We start from the raw sequence: 14,334 nt of genomic DNA on the forward strand, positions 1-14,334 counted from the left end.
ACTCCTCTTTTCTCCTCATAAGCTCGGGAACATTGTTGTACCTTCATATACTCCGGGTATACTGATAACAGAGGAGAATGCAGTCTGTGTTTGATAAAGCAGGGAAATGTTGTCCATGGCTCACACAAAAAAAAAACAAACAGGGGAATGCAGTGTCTTCTCCTGCTGAAAACCCCCCCCGAAAAGGGCTTAAGAGCTCACACTGAAGTTTATTGTTTACTATGTGTCTTTAATATGATCACCAATCCCCACTGTATATTCTGTAAATTTCTGAATGTTATACATTATGTCCTACATACTGAAATGTATTATTGCTAGTGTTTGTTTTGTTATGTTTTTTTTTATTGGTTTCCACTCCATTACAACATGTGAGACTGCAGATGAAATTTTATTTAGTGCCCTTGTGTGATTTAGGCCTATTTATTTCTAATTTATTTCAGGACAAATTAATTTGCACTTCTTTTAAAATGACTTTTTTTTTTCTTTTGTTTTTGTTTTCTTTGGCTTGGGTTCCCCTGCGACCTGCAATATGTTTGCACATGCAGGAGCCCAAAGTGATGAATAGAACATCTGAGCCACATGTATTATTATTATTATTATTATTATTATTATTATTATTATTATTATTATTATTATTATAGCTGTTGTTATTGTTATTATTACTGTAAACTATTGTTGTTATTGCTGATGTCGTCGTTGTTGTATGCTCATCATCATAAAGCATGTCTTTGTACAGTTCTGCATATGATAAACGTTGTGCTTTTAAAGCCTGTCTTTCTGCTGCCTCTGCTGTTGTCTTTGTGAGTGCATTTCATTCTAAAAATATGAAAGAGGCAGTAAATTACGTGTGGGTAGTGGGTATGAAATGCGAGGTAGTTGGCATACATGTCTGGAAACACACGCACGCGCACACCCACACACACCGGCACACGCATACACACACAAACACACACACACACACACACACACACTGATCAGTGTGAGACAGCTACCCCAGGGCAGACATCAGCTGGGAGAGAAAAACAGGTTTTAGATTTATTTTCCATAGCGCTGTGTGTCCTTTATAAATGTTTGCTCTCTCTGCAGGGCCACAATCATTTTTCCAGAGATGGAAAAAACTGAGCGCATTGCAATGCCAGAAAACAGCTTTGCTCAATTATTAAACTTCTAGGGTGGGTACTCATTAATAAGAAATTGGAATAAAAAATTGCGGAAATTTGCAACACTCACACAAACACACAATTTGCAGTCAGTTAGTGAGGTATGACATTTTGACCCCCTCTCCTGTATATGTAAGCTTGCTGTGTGTGTATGTAGCCCCTGTGGTCATTTAGATAATGAGTTTTATTAGAGGATGGTGTTTATACTCAGGTTAAGAATGCGTCCAGGTTCCCAATTACAGGCTTATGTTTGACACGTCGCCTCTAATCGGTCCAGACTCCCCAGGGAGGAGAGGCAGACTGCTGTTGCTCAGGGCATGATCAGGGGACCCGTTGACGAGGACAGTGAATGAGTGAGCTCAAGTCAAATATAGAAAACCCTGCAGGAAAGACACATGATAGGAGTGTATTCAGCAGCGGGCCTCCTTTGTGTGTGTGTGTGTGTGTGTGTGTGTGTGTGTGTGTGTAGAGGTTCTGAGAAGAGAAGGTCAGAGTGACGGAGGCACGATGCACATATGCTGCGGCAGTGGCCTGGGGGTCCGGCAGTTGGGTGCTAATCTAGGCCAGAATATGACTCTTTTCTCTGCCTTGTCTCTCACTGATATTACACAGACCTAACTGGATGAAACAAGACCCTCTGAGATCTCTGTGTGTATTGTGTTACTATTGATTTATCAGTAGAAGGGCATTATCAGTCATGTCTGTGGCACTTATCTTGCCTTGTATAGATTTCAGTGAGATAAAATTCACAACATTATGTATTTATGAGGACAGTTTTTAATTTTTTTTTATTTGTGGTCTTAATAATGGTTAATGCTACAAATGTAGAGAGACCCACCCACACACAAACATGTACACATTTCAGATATTCAACTGCAACATTCAGAAATTTCCCTCAACAGTGAGTGTCAAAAATCTTTTTGCATTTAAAATCTTTCTCTTTCCTTCTCTTTTCATCCATCTTGTGTTTGAGCTCTGTCCGGCTGCTTGTGTCGTTTCATCAGTGAACAAGTGCATATAAAAAAAAAACCCCGAAAGCCCAAAAAACCTGGACTGAATCATCCAGTTTTAGCTTTAATTATTGGCTTGTTTGTTTATTTGTTTGATTTTTGCTATGGTTTTACTTGTGTGTTTTACATGATGTCCTGCTGATGCTGTGTGGATTCACTGACAACCTATAGGAAAGAAAGAAAGAAAGAAAAGAATAAATGAGTGACCGAGGTTAGAGTATTACTCGGGTGTGGACAGAGTTTTTTCATAAAAGAGTATTTTATGAATGTGTAAGAGATGAAAAGTAAGTGGGCAGGCACAGCTGGCAGTGGATGGTGAACACTGTGTAGGGAACAGGCCTAAGGTAGGCTGTGTGTGTGTGTGAGTGTGTGTATGTCCAGCACAGTAATGTACTCTGTTCATCAGCTGGAGCCAAAATGCTCCTCTGACAAGGTTAAGGAAAAATAGTCCTATCCCTTAGGCTACATGCAATGAGGATCTGTCATACAATGTGTCATAAGATTCTCCCTCACAGAGTCAGAGTTCACTCCATAGAAAACGGATGTGTATTCTGCACAGTGAAAGATTCATTCTGACTCAGAAACTCCCCAAGGGCAAACACAAGTTGTGCCTAAACATTGCCCCTTGGGCAGTTCAGTATCTCCTAATGATTTAGACTCGGACTGTGACTGGGAGAGCAGGTGATAGATAAGAACTCAGAGCTGAGTGAACCTAACAGTGACAGCAGAGTTAGAGGAGTGGTCCTTGTTGTGACAGAAGAGCATAGAATCTGAGCCGTGATTGCCCAATAAATGAGGCGTGGATTGTGATTGGATGAGGAAAGCAGAGTGAGCTGTGATTGGCAGATGAGGGAAGCCTGATTTGTAATTGGTTATGTAAGAGTGCATGCTAATAGAACTTCATTGAACTTACACACTGGGCAGTAACACCCTCCCTAGTTGATCTAGTCTAGACCAGGATGAGGAGGTGAGGAAAGAATGTGATGATGACGATTGGATAAATGTTTTCAAGGTATTAAATGATTATTGAACGATGAAAGAGAGTCGAAGATATGTGTAGACAGATGTGACAGTTAATCAAATAATTAGGGAGTAAGATTTGATAATGGTGTGTGCGTGAGTGTGTGTGTGTGTGTGCGCGTAGCTGTGCGCGCCTGTGTGGCAGTTGTAAAAATGTATGTATCCTTGTGTGAGCATACAGTATGAATGCGAGTATGTGTTTATATGTCTGTGTGTTTATGTGTGTGTGTTTGTGTATGTATTCTCTACCTCTCCATCACGAGTCTCAATTGTCTTGATCAGGACTGTTTTCTTGGAGTGGACTTCAGATGCACGCTGATGCTGTTGCTCTGGGCTGGTCTCTGTGGAAACACACACATATAAATCACCATTTAACAAAGCAGACATGGCAAAGATCTCCCTGTACCCACGCCAACAAAGCTCACATGTAACAGAAACAGGTCTTATCTGAAAGACAATATCACTGCTCCCCCTAGTGGTAACACAGTAGAATGTCCTAACCAGAATTTCATGTTTCAGTTTTGTGAGTCTACATATCATGCAAACTTTGGCAGTGAACCTCACTGTATATCCCCTGTCTACAGTCTCACTAGCTGTTTTTTTTTGGTAAAAGTTGCTAGACTCACCTCTGAAACTCATGGAGGAGAATGCCTGAGCTGGTAGAGAAATCCTGCAAAAAGAGAGAGAGCATAAATTTACTTCACTTCTTATTCAAACTTCATTTTCAAAACCAGGCACCAAAATTCAGTTAACAACACATAACCGAATTTTCCCTTAACACTTCCTGGCCAGGCTTAGGTAAACGTTCCCACGAGCCAAATGCCACTTTTAATCTAAAAGACTTCATTCTTTTACGCAAAACCTTCCCGTCGCTTTGATGAACTGAATCAGATGTGTTTGGATCAAAGGGCTGCACAGGCTTCAGCCCCCAGCCGTAAGGTTGTTTACCCCCATCTCTGTTGCCTGTCTTACCTGCTCTCCTCTCCTTCCAAAAGTTTCCTGTAGGTGGCAATCTCCACGTCCAAAGCCATCTTGATATTAAGCAGTTCCTGGTACTCGCGCAGGTGTCTGGCCATCTCATCCTTCATTTTGGCAATTTCGTCTTCCAGACGAGAGATGGTGTCTTGGAATCCGCCCGCTTCACGACCCATCCTCTCCTCCATCTCTCTCATCTGCCTCATCAGAGACTCGTTCTGCAGATGGAAAAAGAGAGAGGGAGAGACAAAAAAAAAAATAAGATTGAAAGTAGCAGAGAGTTAAGAGAAGAGAGATCAGTTGGTAAAGAGGGAGGGAGAGAGAGAAAAATGTAGACAGAGGTGTGAGAGCAGACAACGCTGTGCCAAAGCAAAGAGGACGTAGAGAAAAATACAACAACAAGAACAACAACAAAACAAGTAGAAACCGAACGAGCGAATGATTACTCACAGTGCCCTTGAGCGAATCAATCTCGCAGGTGTAGGATTGGATCTGGTGACGGTACTCCATGCTCTCCTGTTTGGCTTGTCTCAAAGCGTCGTTATTCTTACTCACCGCCTGGTTCAGATCTGACACCTGGGGGGTGAGAAAAAAAGAAACGATTAATATCTTGTATAAACACGCCTCCCTCCAACACGATAATAAATATGCATAATATACATTCATCAAAACCACAGACGTCCACACCGCTGTCGGGGGATTTTTTTTGTTTCTTTCACTTTTTGAAAGCGTAACATTAAAAAGAAAGGGGTGGCGGGGCGGGTTGAATGCGTAGGCTGATTTACGGTCCCCTAAACAAATACTGATCCGTAAATCTGAAAAACACTCGTACCTTAGACTTGTACCATTCCTCAGCCTCTGCGATGTTTTTGGCAGCAATGGCCTCGTACTGCGTGCGGATGTCCCTCAGGGCGGAGGTCAGATCGGGTTTAGACATGTCCATCTGGACCTGCACCTGAGTCTCCTGCATCTGAGCCTGCAGCTCGCGGATCTCCTGCGGACAGCCGGAGGAGAGAGGGGGGGGGGGGGGGGGGGGGGGGGGATCGGCAGCATTAGTTTATCGGGTTGAAACTTTCTCTTTCTATTTGGTTTTGTTGTTGTTATGTGGTGCATAATCCCAGGCTGTAGGAAGTGACTCTGTAATCCCTATTAAATTAGTGTAACAACAGAAACAATGCATTAGGGCAAGACCGTTTTTTTTTGTTTGTTTTTTTTTTTTGAAAAACAAAGATCAGTCAAAGGCATCTTAATTTTGTGCAAAGAAATTTATGTTAAAAAAAACTGCTGGACCTGCTTAAACTCAATGCTAATCAATTATTTCGTGGTAAAATCATTATTCTCTATATTTTCTCTATACATGGTCTGAGGTTGATGTGCCACCCTGAGAATTTGTGTGACGTGTCCTTGAACAAACATGGCACTATCCTGCTTTGTTAAATGCCTGTCTGCTCTCAAAATCTACCGACTGAGAGTTCATCTTGTAAATTTATCTTGTAATTCTCATGTCTATAATATGCCAGGGTCCAAAAGTAGCACAATAGTGCAATAGCGGTACTGAACTGATCATTTCAGTTATTTGACTTGCGAGGGAGAGAGAGAGAGAGAGAGAGAGAGAGAGAGAGAGATGTACAAATAGCTGAGATTAAGTCTCAGCAGGTCGTAAAGTCCTATTTGTGTCTAATCATTCAGATCTTTCACAACAGAGCTTCATTGTATTTCCTTTTTGAAATGTGAGTCTTTGAGCTTGTGTAGGACTGCTCTCACAGCTGCAAGCCCGTCTCTCTCTCTCTCTCTCTCTCTCAGGGTATAATTATAGAGTTGCATCTGTTTGATAGCGTTACTCTGTCCCTTCCCTGTCAACCCCAGCTGACACACTGGAGTCATCACACCAGCATTTCAAACTCAAATGTCAGGAAGAGCAGAGAGAGAGAGAGAGAGAGAGAGAGAGAGAGAGTGAGATAGAGAGAGAGAGAGAGAGAGAGTAAAGAAAGAGAGCGAGCATGAAAGAAAATCACTTCATGACATTTGTGTATGGGTGTGTGAACTTGTGTTCCGAGGATTCTAAGGGAAATAACATACTGAGGTTTCTTTTTAAACCAGTCACGCCAAATCCACGTCAGTCAAGCTGAACATTCTACCAACTCCCATTTAAGGTTTCCCAGCTGCCTTTGTGACGTCACAATCCTCCCTCATTCCATTGACTTCTGATTGGTGAACACTCACCTCCTCATGGATCTTCTTGAGGAAGGCGATCTCCTCCTGAAGTCCCTCAATACGCCTCTCCAGATCCAGACGGGCCAGGGTGGCTGCATCTACATCCTAACGGACACACGCAAATATACACACCCACATATCAGGGACTCTCAATTATACATGGGTTGCATACATGCCTTTTAATATTTTTTTTTAGCAGAGTAGAAGATAAACAGTGCCATGAGGAAAAAATTTGAGTAGGTGATGGGACTCACAGCTCTGAAAGCAGAGAGGTTATTCTCAGCTTCCTCTTTCTGGTGGATCTCCTCTTGAAGTCTGGTGGGACAGAGAGAGAGAGAGAGAGAAAAGATAAACTTAGTTTGGCCTTTATGAAATGTAATAGACTACATTTTTGCACACTGAGTTTGTTTAAAAGCGCCAAAACGGATGTTTGGTACTGTATGGGAATCACCTTACGATTTTACAAACTTGTCTTTCTAGAAGCTTCTCTCGTAGACATAAAGTCTAGACAGAGCTAGTCAGCCTGTTACCTAACAGGTCATAGGAAAGAGAGGGTGGAAGATATGCAAGAGAAGATGAGATAAAGTGCCCAGCAGGCAGGAGAAGACTCAGTGAATATATGCCAGCTGCGTTCTTGCCATAGCTTTGATCATTAACTTTTGTTTAAATGTCCCTGATGCCACTGGGACAACTATCTAACCAACGACATGCACTTCAAGTTTCAAGTGTATGCCATTTACTTTGGCTGCCACAATGATATTTCTATCACAGACGCTGGACTCATGCCATGAATTGCTGGAGATAGATCCATTCATCCACTCTTACAGCCACTGAGTGGCTTTCTAACATCCTAACAGATGGAACACGGATACACAGATGTAGTGCCTTCCATTGATCTTGTGTGTCATGTTTGTTTAATTCTATTTTTACTGTGCGTAAGTCTTTCATTTCTCTCCAGGTAAAATGTTTGAAGGCCCCGTCTTTTGTTTAAACACCGTTTAGAAAATTCCGTTCATGACGTAATGCCTGTATATAGCAACATCTATGAGCAGTCTCATACTGCTTGCCATTTATCAGTTTTGTTAACGTTGGACAGTTACAGCCTAATGGGTTTAGTCTCCTAAGAGCCGTAGACACTCGCCCACACACACACTTACACACACACAGACTCACACACACACACACACACAGATAAGAGGTATTTTAGGACATGAGAATGCAGTCCAACACTGGGGGTTATATTTGGAGAGTTGTAAGAATAGCGCTCCGGTCTGGGAGCAGGGTAACATGACTCCAGATCCTCTCCCTCACAGCTGGGGGGTCTGTTCTCCAACCAAGTACCTTCTAGTCATCGTCTGATATATTTCAGTACTAACTCCACAACCACACCCAGCATGCAGTCAGTGCTAACCGAGTTTTAAAGTATCCTGTGTTACATTCAGTGACATAGTGTCCTGATTCCAGCGTGGTAAATGGCGCAGATCCAATGTAGAGACCATGTTTCTCATTATTACACTGTTAGCAAATCTATAGAGCATACACTATTGCCAAATCTTTTTAAGCGTTGCCTTCAAATCCAGTTGAGCTGAAACTAAAGCACCTCCAGACCTGTTTATTCATGAGTAATGAGTACCATTAAAGGTAACTATTAATGGTAATTAAAATAGTGGTTACGCAGTAGTTACGGAAGTATTCGTACCTTCACGGAACATTCTAGTGAGACACACAACCTTACCCTTCATTCATTCTTTCCTCGTTACGTCACAAATCAAACATCTTGACTACACGTATTACCATATATGCTAATAAATATGTCATGTCTCTATCTGCATATATCAAGTTTAAGCTTAACAGACTCAACAATGACTCATTATTTGCTTTGTAAAGAGAGCAACATAAAGAGACTGGTTGGAATGCTTCATTATTTTTCTGCTTTAATTTGATATGTTAGATCTTTTTCTGGGCCAGTAAGGTAATATGGCTTAGCTGTCAACAGTCACTCTCCTGTTCCACTGGAATCTGACCATGTGTGCTGCAGATATGTCAAAAATGCATCCAACCCATTATATAACACAGACAATCATTTTCCTTTCGTGGCTACACATCACACAGACAATTGACCTTGAGTTGACAAGGTAAAAATACCCTTGTGCATCGAGATGTCATGGTTAATAGATGCAAATTTGAAATGTTTGTTCAAGGCTAAAGTACGTGCAACGGAAAAAAAACACATGAGTTATAAAAGGATTGAAGGTGGTTTGTTCCCGTGCTTGTCTCTGTGTCATATTTAATAGAAGACAGGTTACGTAACCAATGTCATGACACTCTCACAAATGTAAATATAATTGTTTCGTGGAGAGACACATAAATGGAGTTATGAACACTGGGATGTGAATAAATGGCTCTGAAAAGCACTTCTTCTTTCTCCTTGTCCCAGATGGACCTCTAAACTTATGTTTGACGTGTGTCAGACACTCAGACATAGAAAGACTAGAGGTTTCTGCACCGCGCCCTTGCCCTTTGCTGCCCTTCTTATGTTCTTTCTCACCTGAGTTTGAGTTTCTGCAAATCGTCAGCCAAGTTGTCCCTCTCCACCTCCACCCGAGCCCTCTGATTGGTCAGCGCGTCCACCTGTCTGCGCAGCTCCCTCATCTCTTCCTCGTACATCTCGGCGATGCGGGTGGGCTCCCTGCCGCGCAGGCGTTCGATCTCCACCATCAGCGTCTGGTTCTGTTGCTCCAAGAAACGAACTTTCTCGATGTAGTTGGCGAATCGGTCGTTGAGGTGCTGCAGCTCGGCCTTCTCGTTGGTACGGGTGTTCAGGAAGTCCTGGTTCATGGCGTCGGCCAAGCTGAAGTCCAGTTTCTCACCCATGCCGGCATAGGAGCGCACCATGGGAGCGCCGAAGCTGGAAGAGGAACGAAATTTGGAGTAGTGGGGAGAGGAGGACGACTTCGACATCTCGTAGACCCGTGCGGACATACGGGAAGAGCCGGAGGAACCGGAGTGACCGGAGAACAGGGAATGGGCCATGGAGGAACCCAGCCCTGATCCAAATGTGCGACGGTAGGAGGAGGCCGTCTCGGCTGAAGAGGAGTAGGTCTTGGTGCTCATGGCGGGTGTCGGGGGGGTTTCGGTAGGCTAGGCTGACAAAGGTTGGAAGCCTTAGATGAAATGAGGGCTTGTCGTCCGAGACCGTTGCTATATGTAGATCGCCCGCCCCCGGACTCATGTCCCACCCCCCACTCATTAACTCACTGGGTCATTTCCCCACCCTCTCTCTCCTTTCACCCAGTCAGCTGTCATGGGGTCTAGTTTCCAGTATGTAGGGGCACTACATGCTGAAAACTGGGTGCTGGGGAGGGTTAGGGTACAGTGACGAGGGGCACTTATTGGAGACGAGTCTGGTCTGTCCTAGAAACAGGATATACACTGACAAAGAAACAGGGCCTTGATGCCTTGATGTTAAATCAACCATTAAATGCAACACCACATGAGCAGGTTTTATTAAGCTTTCAAAAACTGTATCAGCACTTCAAGTGCTGGTAAATATGTCTTTTGGGAAATCAAGGTTAGTATTGTGGAAGAAGACATTTTTCACTCTGACGCAATAAGACATTTTAATCGGCTGTGTCAGATGTGGGTCGGGGTGATGACAAGGTGCAGTTCGTATTCTCTCACACACACACACACACACTTCTGATCCAGTGAGTGTGTGACACGGCTAGGTCTTATCACTCTTTGCATTCAATGACTCAGACTGCTGTGTTTTTGACTGGTAGTCTGGCGTGTGTGTGTGTGTGTGTGTGTGTAGAGACAGGATAACACTGACATGGAACAGAAGCCACAGAGTGGTTAATCAGCACTTGGGTTTATCTCGGCCCCTGTGCCTGCTCTTAAAAACAAATCAGGGAGGAGAAGTCTGTTTTTTTTTTTTTTACAGAGACTGTGTTACAGCTGCTCCATAACATTCCATAATAATACACATGCAAAAACATTCTCTAATAAATATACAGATAGGTGTTCAGGTGTTTTCCCAAATACTTGAGTTAAGTAATCACTAAGTGTTTTTGATTTTTTTTTGTGCAGACACTTCCCTGAAATGTTAGTTTTGACAAGTTTTCACAATGTTCACCAAGACAAACTATGAAAATATGAAATGTAAAATATGAAAATATGACTGGCTTACGGCATGAAATTGACATAGGTCAAGAAAATCCCATTTAAAATATAAAGTGCCGTCTAAATTCGTTAACGGACGACGTATTGCGAAATGGTGTCAGAGAGATGGAAAGGTGAACCGTTATGACTGTCAGTCTGCTCATTAAACCCTCCGGTTCCCACTCAGAGATTGACGCGCATGTTGAAACACTTGAAGACGGTGCAGTGTAAACCGAAGCAGTTCTTCAGTGGCTGCTTTCTTAGATCTGTGTAATGTTAGACTTTTTAAGATTTCAAAGAGCTGTGTAATCACTCATTAACTCGCCCGTTCATGAATATCAGCTCTTGAATATTCATAAATTATCAGACACTCTATTCCGAGCCGGTTGAGTAATCAGGATGTCGGGAATCTGTATCATCGTTGTTAAAAAAAAAAAAGTATGAACCGAAATAAGAACTCGCTCACTCTCCAACCTCCGCTTTCCTAGTCTCAGCTATCTATATCCTCCAAACACACACAGACAAACACAAGCATGCATACACATGCACGCGCGCGCGCACACACACACACAAACGGCCTGAAGCCCTGTATCTCTTGTCTTATGCAGTGGCTGAGAGACCAGTCAAACTCCACAGCTGCTGGTGTCATTGTTATTTATAGAGTTCCAGTCTGAACTCTGTCACCAGCGCACTGGCCTAAGGCTTTCTCCGCAAGAGACCGAGCCTGACAGGCGCAAGAACTAAACAACTTCCAAACCTCAGTCCACCTCCATTGTACTATATAGCAAGGAACCGGCTCCCCTTCTGCTCCTTTCCTATTTCTGAAGGTTCATGAATAGCAGTGGGATTTTGTTGCGTCCCCGTAGACTAAGGTGGAACTCAAGCAATGCGATTTTTAGAATTCTATTTTCCTTCACAAGTTAACGCTGCCCGCCTTGGGACCCGTTAAAATGACACAGCGATGATAGATTAGTTTTTAGGACATGAGAACTCAGTGAACTGTTGCTGCATTGCCACCAAAATTCAATTTAACTTACTGAAAATTGGTACCTTTGTACGCTATGTAGTTACAACAGAGCAGCCTGTCATTTCAGTATCAACCAAGGTTGACTTTACAGGAAGATTTATGTTCAAGTGAGTCAGCAGCAAGTGAGAAAAAAAAAATGCCTGACTCAACAGTTTCTCTTACCAGGGTAAAATTACTCAGATCAAAAACGGTTGTGAGCAGATGCAATCATGCTCTTGGCTTAGTTCATTGTTTTAAGCCAGTAATGTAGAGCTCGGATCTGATACTTAGATTTCATAGGCTTTTGGCTTTGACTCTAACTTGGTCTCTACTGCTCCCTTATACAACAAAATATATGTGCAATATATTTTGTACCATGTCTGGACATTGTGGTTTAACTTGTGTCATCCTGGTTTCTCGTGCCTTTCTAGTTGGCTCTTCTGTTTTGTTTGTTTGTTTCTTTTTTCTTTTATTTTTTTGATCTGTAACCTCCCACATACATAAGATATATGTAAAAATGAGTGTGAGAGTGTGCCAACAGGACAGTTGACCATGTGTGGGTGCTGATTTGAGCTAATTGCTTCATCACAGTAATCTGAGACAGTGTGTTTCTGATTTAGAACAAAGATAGGATCATGATGCTATGACCGAACTCAACATCGAAGGCAACAGATTGTTCCGTTTCGGTGAAACAAACAGAAGCTTTGTCTCTCAGCGTAGTGGCTACATTGTCTTGTCTGACAACACTGTTCTCTCCTTCACTTATAATGTCTGTTTCCGTAGACTGAGAGACTGCAGTAGTCTATACAGGGATATCCAGTTTGCCCCCACAGTGAATGTGTATCTACCCAGAGTTGCTCAATGCGCAGAACCACAGGGTACTGTGCCATTGTTGTAGACTGTCTGACTGATGTGATTCTATGTCTAAGGAGGCTGTCCTGGGGCAGACCCTTCAAGTGTAGGAGAGAAAACTACCGTGTCAAATGTAAATGAACCTCTAATCGATTTACCGCTGTGTGTTTTCTTTAAATGAACCATTAAAGTTGATGCAGTGTTGATTTGAAGCAGGTGGAGACGCAGTCTTTAAAAGTAACTATTCTCATCATCTGGGAATGTTTTAAACAGAATCCCAAAATAGCTCAAAGCTCACTGTCACACACATGCTGCCACCTCACAAATGTAAAAATATAATTTGTTTAACACACATTAACAGATCAAATTTAGCTGTGAGGAAACCACCCCCATGACAACTGGACACAATGTAACCGATTAAAAATGAATTATTACATGGTCCAGTCACAGAGGGCCTGTGGTTGCCGGGTAACTCCAAACAGACCCTGCAGCAACAAGCTACGCTGATGCAAGTGTGTGTTAATGAGCATTGCCTCTGTGTATGCCTATCTACAGGCACTGAATGATCTAGAAGTATCCACAATGTTCTCTCCTGGACCGTTGAGTAACTTATGAGTCTCTTTCTTCTGAGAGTAAAAACTCTAGTCCCTCGTAAAAGGAGAGCTTTGCAGCAATGACATCACAGCTATTTCTCCTCACTCAATTCCACAGAGGGTAAAGTATAAGAAATTTTCAAAAATGTCACTGTGTCCTTTCTCCTCTCTCTCTCTCTCTCTCTCTCTCTCTCTCTCATTGTGACAACTGCTATAGGTCCTTAGACTGCAGGCCCAGTTGGGCAGTGCAATGTGGGAATGTGCAGCAGGTGGGAGTCGCAGGAACAGTAAAAATGACATGCTGGGAGGAGTTATGTTGACGAGATCTTGAATCTGTATGTGGAACAAGCAAGAGGTGCGACTTTCGGGATGCAATGCACAGTGTCAGTGTGTGGCAATGCCAGAGTGACTCCACGGCGCTATGGGGGAGGTGTAGTGTGAGAGTGCCAACAGCCTGTGCCCAAATGCCATGACATGTGACACGAAGTGCAAGAGAGGTTTATGGGAAATCGTGGGAGGTACCCCGGGGATCATTTTTCAAAAAACTCCCAGCGGCTGCCTGGGCAACGCACCAAACACACATACACAGATTCCATCGAGGTGAGAGCTCGACGTGAGCGTGACGAATGTGAGTGTTTGTGTGTGTCGGTCAGGGAAAGAGAGTGGAGCGTGTGAGACAGAGAGAGAGAGAGAGAGAGAGGGAGAGGGAGAGAGAGAGAGAGAGAGAGAGAGAGAGATAGAGAGAGAGAGGAAAAGGGAGAGAGAGAGAAACAGAGCAACAAGGGCTCATGCTCAAGAGTTCAGGCTCAGTGAAAATTTCTCTGTGTCATGTCACAGAATGGTGACATTTATAGCTTTGAGAGGGTTTGTATGGTAGCCACCCTTTATATTTACACTGTCTATGTATAGAGAGCTGAAAACTGATCATCTGAAAGGATAAAGGGTAAACCATCTTATGTGACTTCATCTGTTTACCTGTGGGTTTTAACCTCTTTTTGAGCTCTTATAAGAATGTGTCGTGTAATTTCATGTTTGGTCTGTTCGTTCAGATATTTTATGTAGAATGTAGTTATTATGCATGTCGAAAATATAACACTATAAAATGCAAATTTTAATTTTTTTTTTTTTACTCTATATCAAAGCGACGAGAATATTAAATGTGGTTTAAGGACCTTTCGGTCCTCCTTGTGTTGCGATGGGACCTGCATTGCCACTCTGGTTTCCATGGGAACCACACTGCTTGCACTGACCACATTTGGACTGTAGGTGTCTCAGTCGCCTATGTTTTTCAATAGGTCTGTCCGTCATCTTTGACAATCCTTACCTATTTACATGTCTGTCAT

General features: G+C 42.8%; 1 protein-coding gene across 2 annotated transcripts; it reads right to left on the minus strand.

The window, feature by feature from the left end:
• Positions 1-2,293: 2,293 nt before the first annotated feature.
• Positions 2,294-9,493, minus strand: desma (desmin a). Of its 2 annotated transcripts, XM_030785934.1 has the most exons (11): positions 8,928-9,493; positions 6,634-6,694; positions 6,389-6,484; positions 4,998-5,159; positions 4,616-4,741; positions 4,163-4,383; positions 3,817-3,860; positions 3,440-3,531; positions 3,084-3,119; positions 2,773-2,781; positions 2,294-2,335 (listed from the first exon to the last, which is right to left on the minus strand). In XM_030785934.1, exons 1-11 carry the CDS (start codon positions 9,491-9,493, stop codon positions 2,294-2,296), a joined length of 1,455 nt encoding a protein of 484 aa, XP_030641794.1. The 2 variants fall into 2 exon arrangements, with proteins under 2 accessions (XP_030641794.1, XP_030641795.1); XM_030785935.1 differs by lacking the exons at positions 2,773-2,781; positions 3,084-3,119.
• Positions 9,494-14,334: the final 4,841 nt, after the last annotated feature.

This window comes from Chanos chanos, chromosome 10 (assembly GCF_902362185.1).
Source record: "Chanos chanos chromosome 10, fChaCha1.1, whole genome shotgun sequence".
In the NCBI taxonomy this organism is placed as follows: Eukaryota; Metazoa; Chordata; class Actinopteri; order Gonorynchiformes; family Chanidae; genus Chanos; species Chanos chanos.